Source organism: Protobothrops mucrosquamatus, unplaced genomic scaffold (assembly GCF_001527695.2).
Source record: "Protobothrops mucrosquamatus isolate PMUCROS unplaced genomic scaffold, P.Mucros_1.0 scaffold1795, whole genome shotgun sequence".
NCBI classification, from domain to species: domain Eukaryota; kingdom Metazoa; phylum Chordata; class Lepidosauria; order Squamata; family Viperidae; genus Protobothrops; species Protobothrops mucrosquamatus.
This window is the reverse complement of record NW_015387933.1, coordinates 288,729-309,473: the sequence shown is the minus strand read 5'-3', so window position 1 is coordinate 309,473 and position 20,745 is coordinate 288,729. Positions and strand designations below refer to the sequence as shown.

General features: G+C 35.6%; 1 protein-coding gene across 1 annotated transcript in view; it reads left to right on the top strand.

Moving 5' to 3' along the window:
* Positions 1–17,435, top strand: part of DLGAP1 (DLG associated protein 1) — an 88,861-nt gene extending 71,426 nt beyond the window's left edge. The window contains exons 7-11 of the mRNA XM_015823193.1: positions 564–655; positions 6,770–7,191; positions 12,059–12,150; positions 13,316–13,468; positions 17,226–17,435. Coding sequence (XP_015678679.1) covers positions 564–655; positions 6,770–7,191; positions 12,059–12,150; positions 13,316–13,468; positions 17,226–17,435 — 969 coding nt within the window. The remainder of the gene's footprint in view (positions 1–563; positions 656–6,769; positions 7,192–12,058; positions 12,151–13,315; positions 13,469–17,225) is intronic.
* Positions 17,436–20,745: the final 3,310 nt, after the last annotated feature.

Genomic DNA, 20,745 nt, shown 5'->3' with positions numbered 1-20,745 from the left:
TGTGATTATGTAAAGAACAGAGAACTATAGAGCTGCACCTTGAAAAGAATAGCTAAAACAATGTTCTACCCCTATGACATTTTTTGTTATTTTTAGGATCTAAATCACTGATAAATCCCTCTCAGAAAGGTACAGTAAGTAATAGTATACTATTTATCATCTTTAAAGAAAAATGCTTCACTGTCCACAGTTCTTATTTTAAATACATTTATGGATTAGTTAAACAAATGCACTGAATGTATATTCTGCTACACTGAGCCCTATATATACTCTAATGATAATGGAGTTTTACTTTTAAGCTCCTGGTTCAAGTTGAGTGCCATAAGTTACACGCTCTTTGACAAAATTTAGACAAGATAAATTTAGTGCAGGAATCAAACTGATTCATTTTCTAAATAATATATGAAATCTTGCTGAAAATTTGTAATAATTTCATGCTGTCTTATAGAGGAGCTTTAAACAGAACAACAGAGCTAAAGTGGCAAGATACAGTTTTTAAAAAACACATCCTCAATAAGTTTACACATTGCCTTTAATTCTATTTTAATTTGGTTGTTCTGCAGGTTGATGGCGGAGATGAATCCTCTAGTTCTGGTGAAACCAGAGTGTGCAGTAAGTTCCAATCCATAGGTGTTCAAGTAGAGGAGGAAAAATGGTAAGCAAATATTAATTTTATATTCTAAGTGTGTTATCAATAGTTTGCAGCTATATTGTTGATGGTTAAAAAACCTTCATGAAATACTAAGAAGTCAAGTATCTATTTCTGTATTCCATGTGGATAAACTGAAATTCTCTTCCTTATTTTAAGGCCAATGTTAGAGAATACAAATGTCTATGCAGTGGTGATTATCAAGGCATATGTCCAAATGCTAACTCTCTGTCTGATTGTCTGATTTAGTTATTCCTTATAATATTACTGTAATAAACTTGAGTATGTGGTTTTTAATTGATTTGCCTAACAAAATCTATGAATTAAATTAAATGAAATTGAATTAAATGAAATTAAATTATAATAATCTTAAAATATCTGAAAATTTAGCAGCATAGACTAGAAAAATGTTTTCTAGCTAATCTTCCCTTCGTGAGGAGACATCTTCCTAAATTTGAGTCTTTTTTCAGATAAGTAAATTATATTAAAGCATAACATGCAATAGCAAAATAAATCTTTAGCACACAGTAGACATCCACATAGTATAAATCCAGCCCTTACTTTGGAGATGGCAGAATTTCCTGCAATGATACTTGAGCATGTGGTTAATTATTCCTATGATAAAAATAAAGATTTATTTACAACTCACTGATTACTTAATAACTTCATTTTGCCCTTGCAGCACTTTGTTAGCTAGGTCTGCTGGCATAGTCTAACACTGTAATCATGACAGGCAGTCCTCGACTTACAACAGTTTGTTTAGTGACCATTTGAAGTTACAGTGGCACTGAAAAAAGTGACTATGACTATTTTCACACTTACGAATGTTGCAGCATTCCCGTGGTCACGTGATCAGATTTTGGATGCTTGGTAACTAGCATGTATCTCTGACACTTCAGTGTCCTGTGTCATGTGATCAACTTTTGCAACCTTCTGACAAGCAAAGTATACATTTGAGTAATAAATAAATAAGATACCAGTGTGCAAAGAGTTTCCTTCTGCAACTGTTTTCTTTGTGGAAATTGTTTAATGTTCCCTCCTTTTTCCCACCATAGTAAATATCTTTGCTGCTGCAGATAGAAAATAATATAATGCTAAACAATTTAATATTGTTATTTCAAGCTATGTTCTGGTCTTGATTGATGAGAAAATACTAGCAAGAGTGGACGAGTTTGGTATTTAAATTGTGCTAGTTTGTGGGATAAAGGGGCCCATTAGGCCACTATGGGAGACGGCAGGGATTCTTCAAGAGAAGGGAAATGCCAAGATTGTTTTCCTTCTTTTACTGACAAAATATGCTTTTTGCATTATTTACATGGAAGCAAGTCCCAGACGTCTAGGATTTATTTGTGGATACATATTGCTCACAATTCAAGTCAGACTTAAGTCTCAGTTTCTGATTGACATATGAAACTGCAATTATAGGATGATGCCCTTGACTTGCTGGGATATGTTTTGAAGTTTTCAGTACAACTCTACCCTTGGATTTCCAGTGGTCTTCCATCTAAATACTATCTGGTCCAGTCGTATCTTGAAAAATCAATCAATTAGTCACTGACAGCTACCAGTCATCCCATGAAATGAGAGCATTGAATAATTTAGAATAATATCATTATTTACCTGGTGTAGGAAAGATATTTCCTATGAGTAATTAGCCTGGTTGTTGATTGATATAACACATGAATAGCAGCTGAGAGTGGGTTTCCTTTTAGATAAACTTTAACATAATGTATGCTCATGGGGAGGGCAATTTTCAATAATTCCCATCAAGATTGCAGATGCAATCTTGCCCTTGCACACAAGTTACCTACAGCTTTTGTCTGCAATTTAAAAATAAACAACAAAGCAGGTAACTTTCAAATGTTTAGCAACTGAAGTTTCATCAATTACAAAGTTTTTCATTACCTGCTTCATCTCGCTGTCATTGTCCGGGAGTTATTCAGTAACCACCGTCTGTCCTAAATGATAATAATGAAGCAGGCCGAAGTCATCATCAGTACTGTTGCTACTTACCATCTGTAACTTCAGCTCAGCTCAGTTACACATGTATTTGTTTCAGCTATGAGTCAGAGCCAACTGATATGAATTTTTGTGATTAAAATTTCAAGACATGATAAACAAGTACATAATAGAAACAGTCAAAACCACCTGTAAATCGTTTGGCACTGTTGTGCAAAAGAAGAATTTTCTTTGACTTAAAAAATGTAAACAGAACTCTGGAGGGGATATAAAAAAAGAGCCTGAATTATTTGGAATAGACTGTTTTGTGTTCTATGCTTATTTAGTCAGTCCATGGTTTCATGATTTTCTGCACTTTAGGCCAAGTAACTATCAAAGTATTCAGAGGCTGTAATTATTATTACCATATAATATCCTGCCTGTGGGGCATGAATGAATGCAAAGGTACAGATCTTCAAAGCACAACAAAGTGAGGAAATTGTTGGGATTTTACTCTAAGAACAATATAGGGACATTGATAAAACTCAATGCTGGTAAAGCAATATGCCACTAGCAGCAAGGTCTTTATATCTAGTCCAAATTTTCACAAGTGATATAGCTAAACTGAATCAAACTGAGCATGCCAAGTTCTTAATTTTTTTTAATTGCAAAAGTTTAATTTAAACTAGAAGGATTACAGGTGGCAATACATGAATGAGTGCAGGCCTCATTGACCAAGCAACAGACCCATAATTCCATCTTAGTTTTTGCAAGTTATTTTCCTACATTTAGAATGGAGATCTGTAGTACAGAATTACATAAAATGAACACTATCTGATCTGTAGCATTGTTTAAAGCAGGACTTTTCAACCTTTTCACCCATGGTACCACTTTTAGGAAATGGCAACATCTGAGTACCACCAGTCGCCTAGCAAGGTGTCAAAAATTTGATGACCCCCCCAAAAAGGAAAAAAGTGATAAAGTACAGGTAGTCCTCGACTTACAACAGTTCGCTTAGTGACTGTTCAAAGTTATAATGGCACTGAAAAAAGTGCCCCCCAAGCCACAGCCGAGCAAGACACCTGCCTACCCACCCGGCCACGCTCTTCCTCCTGTCTGAGGTTTTCATTGTTGTGAGCATTTCTGTTGAGGATTGGCAGCAGGGGTGGGGTGGGGGGTGTTTGGTTTGTCTGCTGGCTGGTTGCAGCAAGTTTTGGTCACTTCACATGACCCTGGGACACTGTGACCGTCATAAATATGAATCAGTTGCCAAGCATCTGAATGTAAATCACAAGACCCTGGAGATGCTGCAACATTCCAGCTGATTGGCACTTCTTCTGGGCTCAGCAGAAGCACCAGGATCAGCGCCGAGCTTTAGCTGGAGCCTGGCGCTGACCCTGGCGCTTCCACTGAGCCCTGACAGCCCCGAAGAAGCACCGATCAGCTGGAAAACAGCACTGATCCTGATGCTTCCGCTGAGCCCTGACAGCCCTGCAGCTCCAGCCGTCTCTCGCTCAGGCTTGTGCGGTGCTGCCACCGGTTCAGCTCATTTCCCTCCCCCGCTACCACTTTTCTAGGATGGTCACGTACCACTTGCCAGGTGCCAATGTACCACAGGTGGTACCCGTACCACTGGTTGAAAAGCCCTGGTTTAAAGCATTTGAATGGGATGCTTCGCAATGCACGGAAAAATGAACAAAGCACTTCTCTTTAAATCATTAAAGCAGCCCTGGTTTTTCCAAGTTTGTCAGTGGCTTGGAAAGTTATTACTGCCTGTGTTTGTGCATGCATATTCACTTCTAATCATTGTATGTTTGGAGCTATATATAATAAAGTTATATTGGTTTATTAACAACAGTGAGACATCTAAGTCAGTGATGAAGTTTTATTGTATGAAGATTTGTATATGTCATCATATTGTTTCTTTTTTGTTCATGAAAATAGCAACAATAATCTAGGTCATTATAGATATGTTTGAGGATTCACATTTTGTTAATATTAGTGAAAGAATTTTTCTGTTCTTTTATCAGATTGTGTTACATGAATCTCCATTGTAGCTCCATGCTTCAGTGCCAAGAACAGTCCACTCAGCAAGGCTTAGCCACAGTGTTGTATAAATAAATACAAAGGCATACAAAATTGGGTCACTCCTTATGACATGTTCAACACAGCCTGTCTTTTGTTATACAAGTTTAACCTCAGAACTGAGGGATACATTCCTTGTTTTAAAATGCAATGCCTGTCTCCAGCACTATATTTTCGCAGAGAAGTTCATAAAATTTGTATTTTGTGTTTGATGGGAAATGTTAATATATTTTCATGCAGCGTTTATTTCTCACTGTCCCATATGAAAGTTGTGCATCAGCCATTCCCAACAGAATCAGTATCTTTTATTACACTATTCTTTTTAAATTTCCTAAATGAAACATAAAAAATTATCACATCTATCTAAAAAATGACTGAATTTAAGGTGAACCACTATCAAAAAAATAATGCTTATAAACATATATACTCAAATTTTGTTTACTATCCAGCTGCCCGCATCTATCATCTATTTCACAATTAAACCATTCTTAATATTTTGTGTGCATATGTCACAGTTGTGTATCTATATCTATATCTATATCATCTATATCTATGCATTCTAAAAAAAGATACAGACATGTCAAACCAATATTAATTATTGACTTTTGATTGAAATTAATTTTACCCCACTTTTAATATTCCACCATACACATTTATCCAAACCATTCTCTCCCCCACAAATCTACCTACCACTTACAACATATAGATAAACGTAAAACCTGTCCTGAAAAATACATATAAGCATACTCTGCTATAAATCCCAATGAGTTTAAGAATGCTTAATCTCTTAGTCATAGGTGAACATTTCTGGGCTGTTTCTGTGAAAATTGGGAAGGAAGCTGCAGGAGAGCTTATTTATGTTTTTCTCCATTTGCAGAAAATGATGAATACTTTGTGCTGGACTGCAACTGAAGAAAGAAAACTACACGTGCTTACTTTGTAGAAAGTCCCATTAAGTTCATTGGCCGTTACTTTCAGATACACATACTTAGGACTGTTAGTGCTATATAAGCCAATATGCTAAACCTACTCCACTCTCTTCCCTTCTGCTTGTAAAGAATTAATGTCTGCAATGAAGAGCCTATTAATCTTTTGAGACTTTCCATCTATTGAGATCATGACATTTATAGAGTTCTCATTTGCTGTTCATTGCAGTTACCCTCTAGACATGGACAACAAAAAGCTAGGCTAATAAGGGTTACTTGTCCTCTTTGAGAAGTGGGTTGCCTTCCTTTCTGCCACAGTAGTTTCTTCCTTTATTACTATAATTATTTTACAGACAAATAAAGTTTCTCTCATCCACACACATGCTCATAAAATCACGGCTACTTATTTGGGGAAAACCTTGCTGTTTCTGTCTGTGTCTTGAGTATTACTGATTCAATTCAATTGTACTGTACGGAAACTTCCAGCTATTTTATAGAAATTCAAATAGAAATCAGTAGCAGCAGGTAGTGCCATGTGATGATACAGAAATATAGAAATCAGATGTAAGGGAAAATGAGAAGAGGTGGAACTGGCAGTCTTTTGCAATTTCTATGCCTTGAGTGATGAAAGAGGGACACTATTCTAAACATTGTCATGCAAATCTAATAATTGTGTTTGGTATAGTAGCATTCACCTGTGGAAAGATAGCTGTGATTTTGGTCTACAAGGTATCAGGATAGAAGGAAGGTGGGAGTATTCTGAGAAAATGTTAACTTCTGTCCTTTCTCAGTTTTGGCTTTCTACCACTAACACACACACACACACACACACACACGAAATGAATATTATTAGATACTAAACCAAAATCAAATTTTCAAGGACATCCTAAGGAAATATCACTATGACTCTAACCTAAAATGAATTAGGTGTAAAATCTTATTACATCAAGGATTAATGTGAATGTGATAATATTTGCACTCAAAGCCATGCAAAATGTAAGCCATTATGATGCCTATAAAAAGCAAATGTGTTTTTATTTCAATTGCTGATGTTATAAACTATCCAGTAGAATTTAAAGCTATCCCATTGTACAATTGCATCTGTTTGTCTGTAAAGTATACCTGCCTGTGAATGTCTGCATTGCTAAACTTTCTGTTTTGTGTTGTTCAGTTTCCGCAGATTTACCCGATCAAATAGTGTTACAACAGCTGTTCAAGCAGACATGGATTTCCATGAGAACTTTGAAATGTCCATGGACCCTCAAGATGATCAATCATATTCTGGGCCAATGTCAAGACAATATTCCCGAGATATTAGCACTTCCACTGTTAGCATACAAGGCTCAGGAAACCATTATCATGCATGTGCAGTAGATGATGACTTTGACACTGATTTTGATCCTTCCATTTTACCTCCACCGGATCCTTGGATTGATTCTATAATTGAAGATCCAATTGAAGCTGTTCAAAGGTCTGTGTGCCACAGAGATGGACATTGGTTTCTGAAGCTTCTTCAAGCAGAAAGAGAACGCATGGAAGGTTGGTGCCGACAAATGGAGAGAGAAGAACAAGAAAATCATCTTCCAGAAGAAAGTAAGTAATTCCAACGCTAACAAGAAAAGTTGCCTTTATTCGGTTATCTTTTAAATCAAAATCTAAAGATTGGGAAACCAATTCCACTTGTAATTTCTCAAGATATATCTCTACTGCTAAAAGTACCATAAAAAGCACTGTGCATTTTGCTAACATCCATAGCAAATTGAAGTGATACGGAAATGACTATCAGTGTGTGCTGACCTCATTACAAATGACACTCTTACATTCTTGCATTCTGACATTGACACAAATCTTGCACAGCATTTGCTTGACATTGTATAAGTAGTCATCAACGTATGACCACAATTTTGCCCAAAATTTATGTTGCTAAGCAAGACATTTATTAAGTGAGCTTTGCCCCATTTTACGACTTTTCTTGCCACAGTTGTTAAGTGAATCACTGCAGTTGCTAAATTAGTAACACAGTTGTTAAGTGAATCTGGTTTCCCCATTGATTTTACTTGTCAGAAGGTCACAAAAGGTGGTCACATGATCCTGGGACACTGCAACCGTCATAAATATGAGTCAGTTTCCAACTGTCTAAATTTTGATCATGTGGCCATGGGGATGCTACAATGGTCGTAAGTGTGAAAAATGGTCATAAGTTACTTTTTCAGTGACATTGTAACTTTGAATGGTCACTAAATGAACTGTTATAAGTTGAGGACTACATGTACACATTTTGTCATTCCTCCCCTTACTTGCATATGTTTTTTGCTTTCACTTCATTTTACTTCATTAATATTCCCAATATTACATTATTGGGAAAAATGTAACACATGTTAGGAACATCATAAAGCAACTGTTCCCTTTTGGGGGCTAATATAATAGCCCTCTGCAGTTTGTAATTTACACCAAGAAAGATGCATTGCTATTCCAACAGATCTTACAAAGATTTTGGTCCATGCACACTCTGAATAAAATGCCCTATTTTGAATGCAAAGCCCTAATACAGAGACTTCTTTCTTTCAATTATTTCCCACAACAGCAACAGGGAGTTTCCAGGGCTAAGAATGGCTTCAAACAACTTCCTCTTCCTTTCCCTTCCTCCATGATCTGAGCTGTGCTTATCCATTATGTCTTAATCACTACACCATACTAAGCCTTACTGTAACTTGCAAAATTTTTCTCAATATCTTGGCAGCTGAGAGAGGGAATGTTCTCCCATCCCACCCCGAAGCTAGGAGTAATCTGATACAAGCCTTTCCAGACAATGCCTCCTTATGTACAACAGCTGTCTGGAGGAGATGGCTTAGGGCTGCTTGACAGGGTCTTGTGTGCTCCATAGACATGTTTGTTATTATCTTTCAGAGAAAGAAAGTGTCACAATGAAAAGAGTGTTTCCAGTTATGAATGCAATTTGTTGTTACTGCTGCTGCTGATCCCGCTGTTGCATATAAAAACAGTTTATAATGTCAGTCACTGAGTTAAGAACATCTGGAAATAGTTCTTAAGTTAATTATGCACATGTTTTATTACATTAAAGTTTTGTTAGTTTCCTCTGAAAGTACTTATTCATAATAGTGATAATAATTAGCTTAATAAAGCCACGCCTGTCTGTACTAATTGCTGAGCATAGGTCAGTATTCATGATCAACATAAAATTGCCAAATCTGCACAGGAACACACATGTACCATGGGAATGTGTCTTTGATTAAGTTTTAGAAAAAACATTTTGAACCAAGAGATTGCACACGATGCCAATAGCTAAATAGATATGTCCCTTAAAAAAAACAACCTCTGTTATTAGTAGATTATTGAATAAACAAGAGCAAAGAAGCTAAAATTAGTGTACTGGACAATACACTGATTAGATTTGATTTTTGTTTGGTATTTCTATTCCTGGACCATCAACTAGTTTTCTGCCCATTGCACATGTTTATTTGTTCATTTTCTTTTAGAACATGGACACTTCTAAGAAGGTGCAGCTCAGTGGAATAGATTTTTCTGACCATTCTTTCTTCCCAGTAAACAAATAAGGTGATATTTTAGCTGAATTAAATATGCTTAATTTTACTTCTACATGCATCATATTACGTAATTAACAAAGTTTACCAGTGAAAGTCTCAGAGTGAGAGGAGTATATCCAGAATGGGCTTTGATTATTGATAAAAAGATAGTTTAAGAATGCTTATTATGCTTATTCTTAACATTATACATAATAAACCTTTTGTTTTGTAGGTGTATTCTTTACTTAGCTGATGTAAAAGAAATCAGAGAAAAAATATGTATAAGGCAGAACTACAGTAGGCTTTCAGTTAAATCAGTGTCCAACAGGAATACATGACAATATCCATTCAGGGATTTATAAATTATCAGCATTGTTTTTGGAGTTGGTTACATATTTTTGGCCATTGGGAATGGGTATTAATGAAATTAAATCTGGCACATCTGGAAACTGAAAATGGGGAAAGATTGCTATAAGAAGTAGGTATAAGAGGTGTCACTGCATGTACTTCGCATGCTAAACATTCAAGGTTCACTGTTTAGAATCATTGGATAGATTTGAAGTCTGAAAGCGTGAAGACAGTAATGCCTTGAAAACTACATCAAGCTGGGAGGGCTCAATATTATTATGTTCTGTTCATTTAACTCAATGCAGAACAACTTCAGCATTCATTTCATAGTCATCTAAGAATTTGTGTTAGATCACCAAATATTTGGACACGTTCTATCTTCCTCAATCTTCTTTCTTCCAGAAAATATTGGAATATTATAGAGTACTATTTTAATAAGGAGTATTCAAGCTATTGTTCAATATTGCATCCTGAAACAATTTTTAAGCAACTTGTCTTATCAGTACAATCACCCGAGCAATTTTTGGCTTTGTGCAAAATTCTCCTCTCATGCACAGCTGGGAGACCATCTCCATTCTATTTCTCTCATCCTTCCTTTCAATTCTTGAAATGCCTTGTGAAATGTTAGATGGCCCAGCTCCAGCTGAGGCAGCTGTTCTGAAGTCGATGCAGTGGGAAGGGTTCTCATAACAATAGGAACCACATGAAAGCTCTCCGATTAACTCCTCCCCCCTATTGAAGACTTCTTTCACTTGAGTGGTTTGCACATTAGTACAAATAAAAGACTAGACACACCAAGGGGTACATTTTCAGCACAGTGCCTAGGGAATTAGACACGCAACCCTTGCAAACAATAATGGGAAAATGGCAGTTATGTGTAGAATTCCCTGTGCTGTGTAGTGTGAATTTATGTTTCCCTCTTCAAAGTTGTTTCCTTTTGGTGTTGATGTCTAAAACTAAGGACTTCCAGGACCTCCAGAGGAAAAGATATAATATTTATCTACTAATATAAAGTATGTATATACTGGACATAGGTCTGCTCAGACATAAAGCCCATTGATTTTTGTACCTTAGTATTTTATGATTTTGGGAGATTGTTTAGAGTATGTGTCATGGTGCCACAGGTGCCTCATATCTACTCTGTCTTATGTGATAATTCTCAGAATTTATCAACAATAGCTGTAATGGTCCTCATAAAGAAAAAGATCAGAACTGCTGAAGTGGGGATCATCTCTGTGATAAAAATCATCCCACAATATTTTACCACTTTAAACATCTCAGCACATACTCTAAAGTAAGGAAGCCTAGGATTTCACAAGGAATTCTAGCATTCATCTATGAGCCCACACCACAACTGCCACCAATTTACAAGTGTGCAATTTTAGAATTATGCCGTAACATTTGCAGCTAGGACATAACTCCTATTGAATGTGCAAGACCTTCTCAGAACTGAATACAGATGCTTTTGAGATTTCTCTCAAAGCTCATTTAAATTTGGAGAATATTTTAGGAACAAGGAATAATTATTTTCAATTCTGAATGACCATGAAAATCTAAGATAAGATGCAAGCGGCTACAAAATGAAGGAGCATTTCCAGGAATAAAGTGGCATGAAGCAATTTAGGACCCAAGCCAGTGGGCCTCCTATATGTTCACAACTCATAGTCTCCTACCCGGTAGATAGATTTGCCTTTTCATTGGCTTAGAGATCTGTTTAACTTGGCACTGTACAACTTGCTACTTTACAGAAGTCCATGTATTTGGCCAAACCAAACATATGTTGCCTGTGGGGAACCCAGCACAGATTCAGTTTTGATTAAATAGTTTGCATTCTTTGGACTATTACTGTATTGTTTCAATGATAAACAGCAGAAGGATTACACATGACTCTCTGGATATTGTTGAACTGAGTTTCTATCATCCCTCATCATTCAACAAGCAACACAACTGAAAAAAAAATCTGCATATGTGAGAAGTATATAGGCCAAGTTGAAACACAGTGCTGGTTATTTTCTTTATATGAGAGTTTTCATTGTTTTTGCTAATTGGTGTATCTGTTGGAGGGAGTTCCAGTGACTGGGAATGTATGTTCACTTTTAAAATGAACTGTGGGTTTTTAGTAGTAGCTTTTGGAAAGGAATGGAAATCTTTTCTTGTAGAGGACTGCATTTTCTTAATTGAAATCTGTTAGCACCAATTATCAATGGTGAGCTGAGCTTAAGCAACCATTGGATATGGAACTACTAGGAGAGGGTAGCAATACACATTTACTCACTTTCTGTAATTCCCTCTCTTCCTCCATTCCTCTTTCTGACACTCCATTTTCTTTTCTATCTTTCACTCACTCTCATATACAAAAGGAAAAAAAGTGTTCTTCCCACAGATATTAATATGGATAGCTTGCAGATAGCATTTGAAATTAGGCCATAGGCCATAGGCTGCATATGATTGCACTTTGCTCACTCCTGAATTAGATCTGTAGCTGACTTTGTAACAGTGGAGAGATTTCCAATATTTGCTTACACTAATACATCACAATGGTGTCTTATGCTCTGATTATTTTTAAGTTTTAGGTAAAATCCGAACTGCAGTTGGTAGTGCCCAGCTTCTCATGGCTCAGAAATTTTACCAATTCAGAGAACTCTGTGAAGAAAATCTGGTATGTAACATGTATTATGATATTGGGTGTTTTATTACTTGCATCCCCAAAAAATATGTGTCTGAAGCAGAATAGCGTATAATGCCACTGTTGCTCTTTCCATAACTCAGGTGCAAGAATCTAAGGCTGGCCAAAATATTTTGATACTTGAGAAGAAAATCTTACAACCGCCTCTCCCAAGAAGTTAAAAAAAACCCACTAAAAATAAAATAGAAAAGTGAGTTTATAACATTTTCAGGCCTGTCTTTATTTTCAATTCTATTATATCACAGCATAAAACAGAAATTTACATTAAATTTAACCAAAAGTATGCTGTCTAGGACACAGATATATTGGAACTATACCAAAAAGTGGATTTTAAAAAATGTTGATTTGAGAAATTATTGAAAGCTCAGCAATGTGCCAGAATATTTTGGCCTTGTATTTCTGGTACAGGTAGTTCTTAACTTATGACCACAATTGGGACTGAAATTTCAGTGGTTAAATGATGTGGTTGTTAAGCAAGTCATCATGTAACTGGACCCAATTTTATGACCATTTTTACTGTGGTTGTTAAGCGCATCACAAGAGCAAATGAATCCTGCAGTTGTTTGGCTTTGCTTATTGGAAGCCACTGTGATGGTTACAAATTGTGATCATATGACTGCAAGACACTGCAACCATCATAAGTGCAAGCTGGTCACCAAGCTCCTGAATTGCAATCACATGATCACAATGGTTATAACTCCAAAGACGGGTCACTTTTTCGGAGGCCATCGTAGCTTAAAGCCATTGTTGAATGCTCATAAGTCAAGGACTACTTGTATATGCAATAACAGAAACATGTCCAGAAGAAAATATCCATAGTCATTACCTCAACATATTGCTGCCAAAACATTCATTCCAAGGTAAGATTGTTTCAGCTAACTTTCCCGCAAACATTTAGCCAATTTACAGCATATGCTATCCATACTGGTTGTGATGAAACTATGACATTTGTAAGGCTCCCCCATTACCTAAGTGCATGATTGCTTAGTTAATTTAATCAACTTGTATTGTTATTCCAGATCAATCTGATGCAGTAAGGTAGCCAACATCATTAGAAATAAAAAGCAAAATCCCATCTGACTTTTTCAAGGACTTTGAATTTTTTTGTGTTTTTTTCCTATTCTTTCCTCTCACACAGAATCCCAATGCACATCCGAGACCAGCCTCCCAAGATTTAGCAGGGTTTTGGGATATGCTGCAGTTGTCCATAGAAAATATTAGTATGAAATTTGATGAACTTCATCAGTTAAAGGCCAATAATTGGAAACATCTGGACCTACATGACAAGAAGGTAGAACATTGTCGATTTTGTATGCTTCATTTAACACCCTGCACAAATACTGGACAGATTAAATAGGCCTCTGAATACTACATTGATGTTAAAAACATGAAATGGATTTCATATCAGATTAATTCCACTGTAAAAGAAAAGAAAATGTTTACTTTAAGAATCACCTGGAATATTATCTGTAATATGTTCAGGCATATTTTTAAGGCAAACTTGTACATGTGAAAAATGGGAATGTGCTCATTTGTCTTATTATACTTAACGTATAATCATATTAGATAATCAACTGTTAGAAAAAATTGCCTCATATATTGATTCTTACAATTAAAATAAATAATATAGAGAGTACACAGTGCTGCCTAGTGTAAGAGTTTTGTTTACTAATGCACTATGAAATGTATAAGTAAACTAGGGGAATAGTGTTATCAGCACTGACTTGGTAACCAGCCCCATTCCCATGGATAAATGTATGGGTATCTGCCAATCAAGCCATCATAAATATTACCTGGAAAATCTCTTGTGTCATTACTTTATTTTGAGGGAGACCTCATAGGTAGTTTCACCTCTTTTATTTCATTCAGTAAGTTCTAACTCTAAAACACTAATTTGTTGTTGTTGTTCAGTCGCTAAGTCCTGTCTGACTCTTCGCGACCCCATGGACCATAGCATACCCCTAACGTCCATTGTCTTCCAGACTCAAAACATTAAATAGGATGGTAAATCAAGACTCAATTTTCTTTCCTAGACTTACCTGGATGTCAGGTAATTTTTAGTGTGCTTTCACACATTGTTTTCAGCAGTAGTATTAGAAGTAGTCATTGTTTCCCTAGAGATCAGTTAGCATTTTAAAGCTGAGATGTATCCCATCAATAATATCAGTAAAAATATACAAATTGACAGGTAGAATGGAAATATGAAAACTTGCATGCAAACATTTTTCTTTTTCAGGGCCCAAAATTGGGAAGGGAGGGAAGGAAAGGACATTAGGAGGAAAAAATGAAAGTCTTCTGAAATATTTTCTCCCACTATGAAATGTAAAAATGTACTGTTTAAATGAAGTAGTTTAATATATTCCTACCCAGTTGCCCTTAATAATATGTCTACCCTTAAATTTTAAGATGGAGACTTAAGATGGAGATCTAGTGGAGTAATGGGAAATTTATTTCAATGAGTAAAAAAAAAACTACATTTCCATAGCAAAGAGAAATTTGCTGTTGTTGTAACTGCTTATCTAATCAAATATTTCTAAGGCCCATGCCTTTATAAGGAAAAGCAGAAATTCAGTTTCACACAGATTAAAGAAAATTGAAAAAGAGGGACAAAGTGTTCCCCTTGCACCTGTTTGTTTAGGACATTTCAAGCTGTTCGTAATGTTGTTTATATTCCAGCCTATTCTGCCTATGATTATTTCATGTATTACTTTTAAGGCAAAGGATAATAGTATGGGAATAAGTGCTGTAGATATTTCATTTTTTTTCAAGAGATACTTTTTTTAAAAAAAATGGGATTTCATTCCATAATGTCAGTATTCTCAGAATCTTTGTTTTGTTAGGTATGGGAATATGAAGAAAGTCCAGGGAAAAGAATGGGCTTGTTGAACCATTCTTGAATTTGTTAAGCCCCATGCTGGAACCTTAACCAGTTCTGAATATTGACCCCCACCAAAATAAATACTGCATGATTAAGTCAAGTAAAAGAATTGTTCACCTATAAATGTTCAGTAGGAAAAAGCATGAAGTCATTTGGTTTAGACAACATTTTGAGAAAATCAGGCATTTGCATTCTTTGCTTGTTCCAAACCAAAATACTAATAAATGATTACCTCTTGAAGTCCAACAAGATAACATTTCTACGACAAATTTTTTGGTGATTCTAAAGCAGGGGTCCCCAACCCCTGGTCCGTGGACAGCACCGGGCTGCGGCATGCCAGAAACCGGTCCACACAAACAAACAAAGCCCCATCTGCAGAATGCAGGCAGTACATGACACCACGCCCCCTCCTGTCCGAGAAAAACTTCTCTCCACGGAACCAGTCCCTGGTACTCAAAAGGTTGGGGACCTCTGTTCTAAAGCACCCTATTTTTATTAGATGTTATGATACCTAAATAGGCCAAAGGGGTTTTTTGCTAGCATAAGAAACCAATACTTTAATGATAAACTCAACAAAAGGAGTAAATTAAACAGACCTAAAAATCAGGATGTTTCATCAACCTGTAGTGAACAAATATATTTTATGGATCATGGTTACCAAGTGTGGCTACATTAATATTTAAATTAAATTGCTTGTTTTCCCTATTTCAGCAAAATATGAAAAAAGTTGTGAATCTGTTTTTATATTTGTGCTTGTTATCCTTCATCCTAAACTTGGGTAACTGCCATAGTTCATTCTTTGCATGCAGATCGAATGCAGTGTTTCAAACAAATTCAATGAGGAACTGTTTTGATCAACAATGAGAAAATAATAAATCATAATTACACTTATAGAGCATAATGCAATTAATAATCCATTTAGGAAATTATTAAGATGAATACCATATAATTTTTGGAAAAAATAGAGTCTATGTAAACGAGAAATATATTTTGGATTAGACCCGTGGATCCAAATTTAAAGGGGAAAGGGTGAACTGGAGTGCATCATGCACTAATACAACATCTGTTGACAACTCCTTAAAGAAAATGCATCATTCCTGGGCTCCCATAGCCACTATGCAATCCCAGAAAGATGCATTTAATTTATAGAAGGCTAGATACAGACTGTATGACTCCTGTGCTCCTTTGCACTTCAAATCCAGATTACTCTGTAGCCCTATTTGGATCCTAGATATAAATTCTAGAAGTAACATACCCACATTTCTATCTCCCCCCCACAATTCTCTGTCTTTCTATATATGTATATGATATATTGATATATATCATGTGGATATATACAGATGTCTTCCTTTTTGTTAACTACGATATCTTTGGATGCCGAAGTAATTACTAATGTATATTCTCAGAATTCCTTGTTTAAGTTTTCCCCACCCACTTCTGAATTCAGTTTGTAGATTGTTGACTCTAATACTATATTTTTAAGAAGCACTTGCACCCAAAGTATGCAATGTTCCATGGCCAGTCACTGCCAACCACATGTTCTTTTTCATTTTGTTTTTAAATTTTGCTATGATAACTAACCTCAGGCTGCTAGTTCGTATGACTGTGTGAAATCGATCCATAAGTCTTGAATGTTGTAAGCCCATTTAGTCTTGTGTATGTATATTGTATACAAGGGGAACAGTGCTCATTATCTTTGTCTTTAATTTTTCCATATACTATTCTATTATGTGGAGTTAATTTATTAAGAACGTCCAAGAATTTTATTAATAAGATGGCAGATGATTTTAATTACAATCTTACTTTCTAATATTATAGAATTATGACATTGTATTAAGCAGCAATACCAAAAGTGCTCTCCTTTCTCATTCTGAATATCCAGAAGAGGAATTTAGATTGTTCAGCAGGAGCTACATACAATAGCCTCAGACATCACATATCTATGGAGAACTTGTGCTGTTATCAATGCCATCCTTTTTTGCCTTAAGATTATGTTCTTTTTTAAGTCTTTCAATGGCAATTCAATGAAGAGAAAGTGAGTTAACTTTAGGTAAACAAGTATCTTCTAACCACTGATTTGTCCTAGTTTGTTTGTCTCCCCCACCCGCCCTTTCTTTAAATTTTTCCCCTGAGAAGCTGTATAATGTCATTAACCTTCTGCTTTGATCAGGAGAGAAGGGCCCCTCCTCCAGTGCCAAAGAAGCCATCGAAAGGTCAGGTGCCACTCATTCGGGAACGCTCTTTGGAGAGCTCACAGCGTCAGGAGGCCCGGAAACGGCTGATGGCTGCCAAACGAGCTGCATCGGTTCGTCAGAACTCAGCCACTGAAAGCGCCGAAAGCATTGAGATTTACATCCCCGAAGCCCAGACCAGGCTATGAAGGGATCCAACCAGGAGGACTGTTAATGGCAAGAAATATCTCTTGTATAATTTGCCCTAGGTCCATGCTCAGAGATACCAATATGTATTTGTATTTCTCTCCTCTTCCTTTTATCTCTCTCTTCTCTCCCAATGAATTAACACTTCTGTGGTGTAACTGTCAATTCTCCAAGAGGGTTTTGCTAACATCCCTTGCTTTCTAAAGATTTGCCCATCTCAGCCTAGTGCTTTGCCATATGTACTGATGCTGCCCACTTTGCCTCTTGTAAAGAATCCCATACACCCACAAATAACACCTCTCTTCCTTTATGTCTCATGTACACACATGTATGCGCGCACACACACATATACACACAGAGAGATCTGTATGATAGATGCACCGATTTATTCATCTTTGTTCTTAAAAGCTAGTCTGTTATCTAGTGTACAGCAATATTCCATTATTTGGTATTTTGGAAATCCAGTATTTCAGGGTAATAATACCTTTAGGATTCTGTTGTCCTCCACATTGATAGTGAATGGAGCTTGGGCTCAGAATCCCTTCTTTATATGACTATTTTTTATTTTATTTTATTTTTTAGAAACAGAGAAACATATGATTTTGATCTTTCAAGATAATCCTTTTCATCTGTCATACCAGAAGGAGATGGGGCAATAGGTGTATTGCAGTAAAAGTTCAAATGAGTCATGGGGATGAAATGTCTGCCATTCCATGAAAAGACTAGCAGCTGCACAAACTGCCTCACTTTATTTCCTCAAACTCAACTTAGAATTTTTTTGATCAGGAGAAGACTGTAAAATCTATCTTCCAAGGTAGTAATATTTTAAGGCAATAACAAGAAAGCTTAGATGAATTTAAAAGATGACTGAAAATTGGGATTAAAGGAATATTTTCATCCAATCAATTAGTAAGAATTTTTAACATTGTACTATATTGTCATTTCCTATTACAATGTGTGCATTTTAAAAGGGAAAATCATTTGTTGATTTCCTGACTTTGATGAGCTTTCAGATTTTGCACATCTCCAACTAGCTGCTTGTTTCTAAAATGCTGTAAATGAAATACATGTTGTATACTACTCATGACCATTGATCTCAAGTGTTTCATATTCCCCTTTTTTTCTTTAAAATTGAGAATATCTTTCTTTACAAAACTGTTTTAAAGCATGTCGTCTACACCTAATGCTAGACTGTTTGGGGAAAAGACTGATAGGCAACAGAGCTATGCAATGTTTTACAAATGATTTCAAAAAATCTGCTTCAGCTTTGGAAGGACAAACATAGAACTTGTTTGTGAATCTTTAAAGCAGCCATATCTTTTCCTAGGATTATGTGGCTCTCTCCAGAGTTGCTAAAACAAAAAATCTTTTTGGAACCAAATATGAAACACTGCTTAGCCCTAATAAGCAATCCTGGTATAGGACTGTAGAATACAATCTGACCAAACAGAAAGTATGATGATTTCACAAGCACCACAATTTTAAGGAAAGCATCTAACATGTTTAAATCATTAGAGAATTAACAGTTCATGTCCTAAAGGAGGTGTTGGGTTCAGTTGCAAGGTTTGGTCTACATTCTGTTGCCAAAACCATAGATGAGATTAAAACACTCAACAGATTATAGATCTGGGCTATATATCATTTTTAGTTGTATCCTCCCACGTCACATGAGCAAAGAATTCTGGGTCACTTCTTATTTGAATATTTAACTTTACCCATATCGGCATCCATGTCAAGTATGGAATATAATACTTTACTGACAGATCAAGAAAGAACTTTAAAGAAGTGATCTAGTGCTAATGAAATACACTGAATGTCTTGTAATCTGTATTATCAAAGCTGGCTTTTAATTATGTTAAGGTCAAAACTTTTCAAATATGAAACTCTTAACTGGTTGGATAGTAAAATTACACCGTTCAATCTCGCAGTGATAGAAATTACCATTCAAAAGTTAGCTTTTTCTTTTGTGCCTTTTTTTGAGAATATATATCAACAGATCATGCCAGAACATGTTGTAATGATATAGCATCATTTTTAGGCTCTATCTTCTTTTTTTTTGTTTCAAGAATCTGGGAGAGGTAACAGGTATGGAAATCTTTAAAAAAATGTAAAATCACTAGAAAATTTGCTACCTCTCAAAGCCATTGATATATCCAAGCTATACACTTATTAACAGGGCACAAAATATCACTGCTGTGTTTTACAAGTAAAGGGCTAATAATTTCATATTTTTAAGACTTTTAAAGGCAAGGATAAAAATCCAGTGTTAACTCAAAACTGAAAATCTGACTTGCAACATTTGAATTGTATTGTGTTGAGAATGTTTTTGCTTTACTTTGTAGCCTCTTTCTAATATTTGAAGGCTTGCACATTGTTTGCAGTCAATATCAGTAGCCACCTTTAAATATAGACATGATGTTTTAAAAAAAATTGGACTCTTCATACACAGATGTGCAAAACATGTCATATCGATCTGTTTTCACAACTATATTATTTCCGTGGTATTTGAATCCCATGAAAAAAAGTTTAAAATCTAGCTGAAATGCTGCTGGAAAAAAATGTGTTAAGGTAATATATCTAGCAATGTTATATACCATATGATTACAAACAACAATGTACTACAAAGTAGCCAATTGTTTTATTTGGATTACCCCTGGGGAAAAAATGGTGAGGATCACAACTTAATTTTATATTTTAGGAAAGATGTATTTACACATCATGACTTAAGGAAATTTGTTAACATGATACCTCATTATTCATTTGGGTTTAACATAGACATAATAATTATATCTTCTAATAAATTCCTAGAACAATGCAGAAGATATGAAGATGTTGAACATCTGCAGGCAACAGAAGGATTTAAGAAACTGCAGTCCTGCAATGGACAATAGTGCCACCCAGATTACTCTTTGGCACTGCAGGTCTATAAATCAGGCTGCTGCTTTTACTCTGATTGCCTATATCTATACAAAGCAAAAAGAAAAACATTTTCAAATAATTTGTTTGCAGGGAACCTTATCATGCTCAGATTTCTTCAATTGAAATCGGTGGGAATTAGAAACTTTAATTGGCTAAATTGTGTCTTTTATTATTTCAATTGATTTTGTAGAGTTTATTTTATTCAAATTTCTGAATCTCTGCAAAAAAGCTGCAATCAGTGTTTTAAAGTACAATTGGGATTAGGGGATATTAAAAAAAAGAGGTTGACCTCTTAAATCGAAAGTTTTAAAATATTTATTATATATATTTTTGCAGATCTTTCCATAAAATACCTTTAACAGTGCAATACAATGCAAGTCTACTTAGATGTAA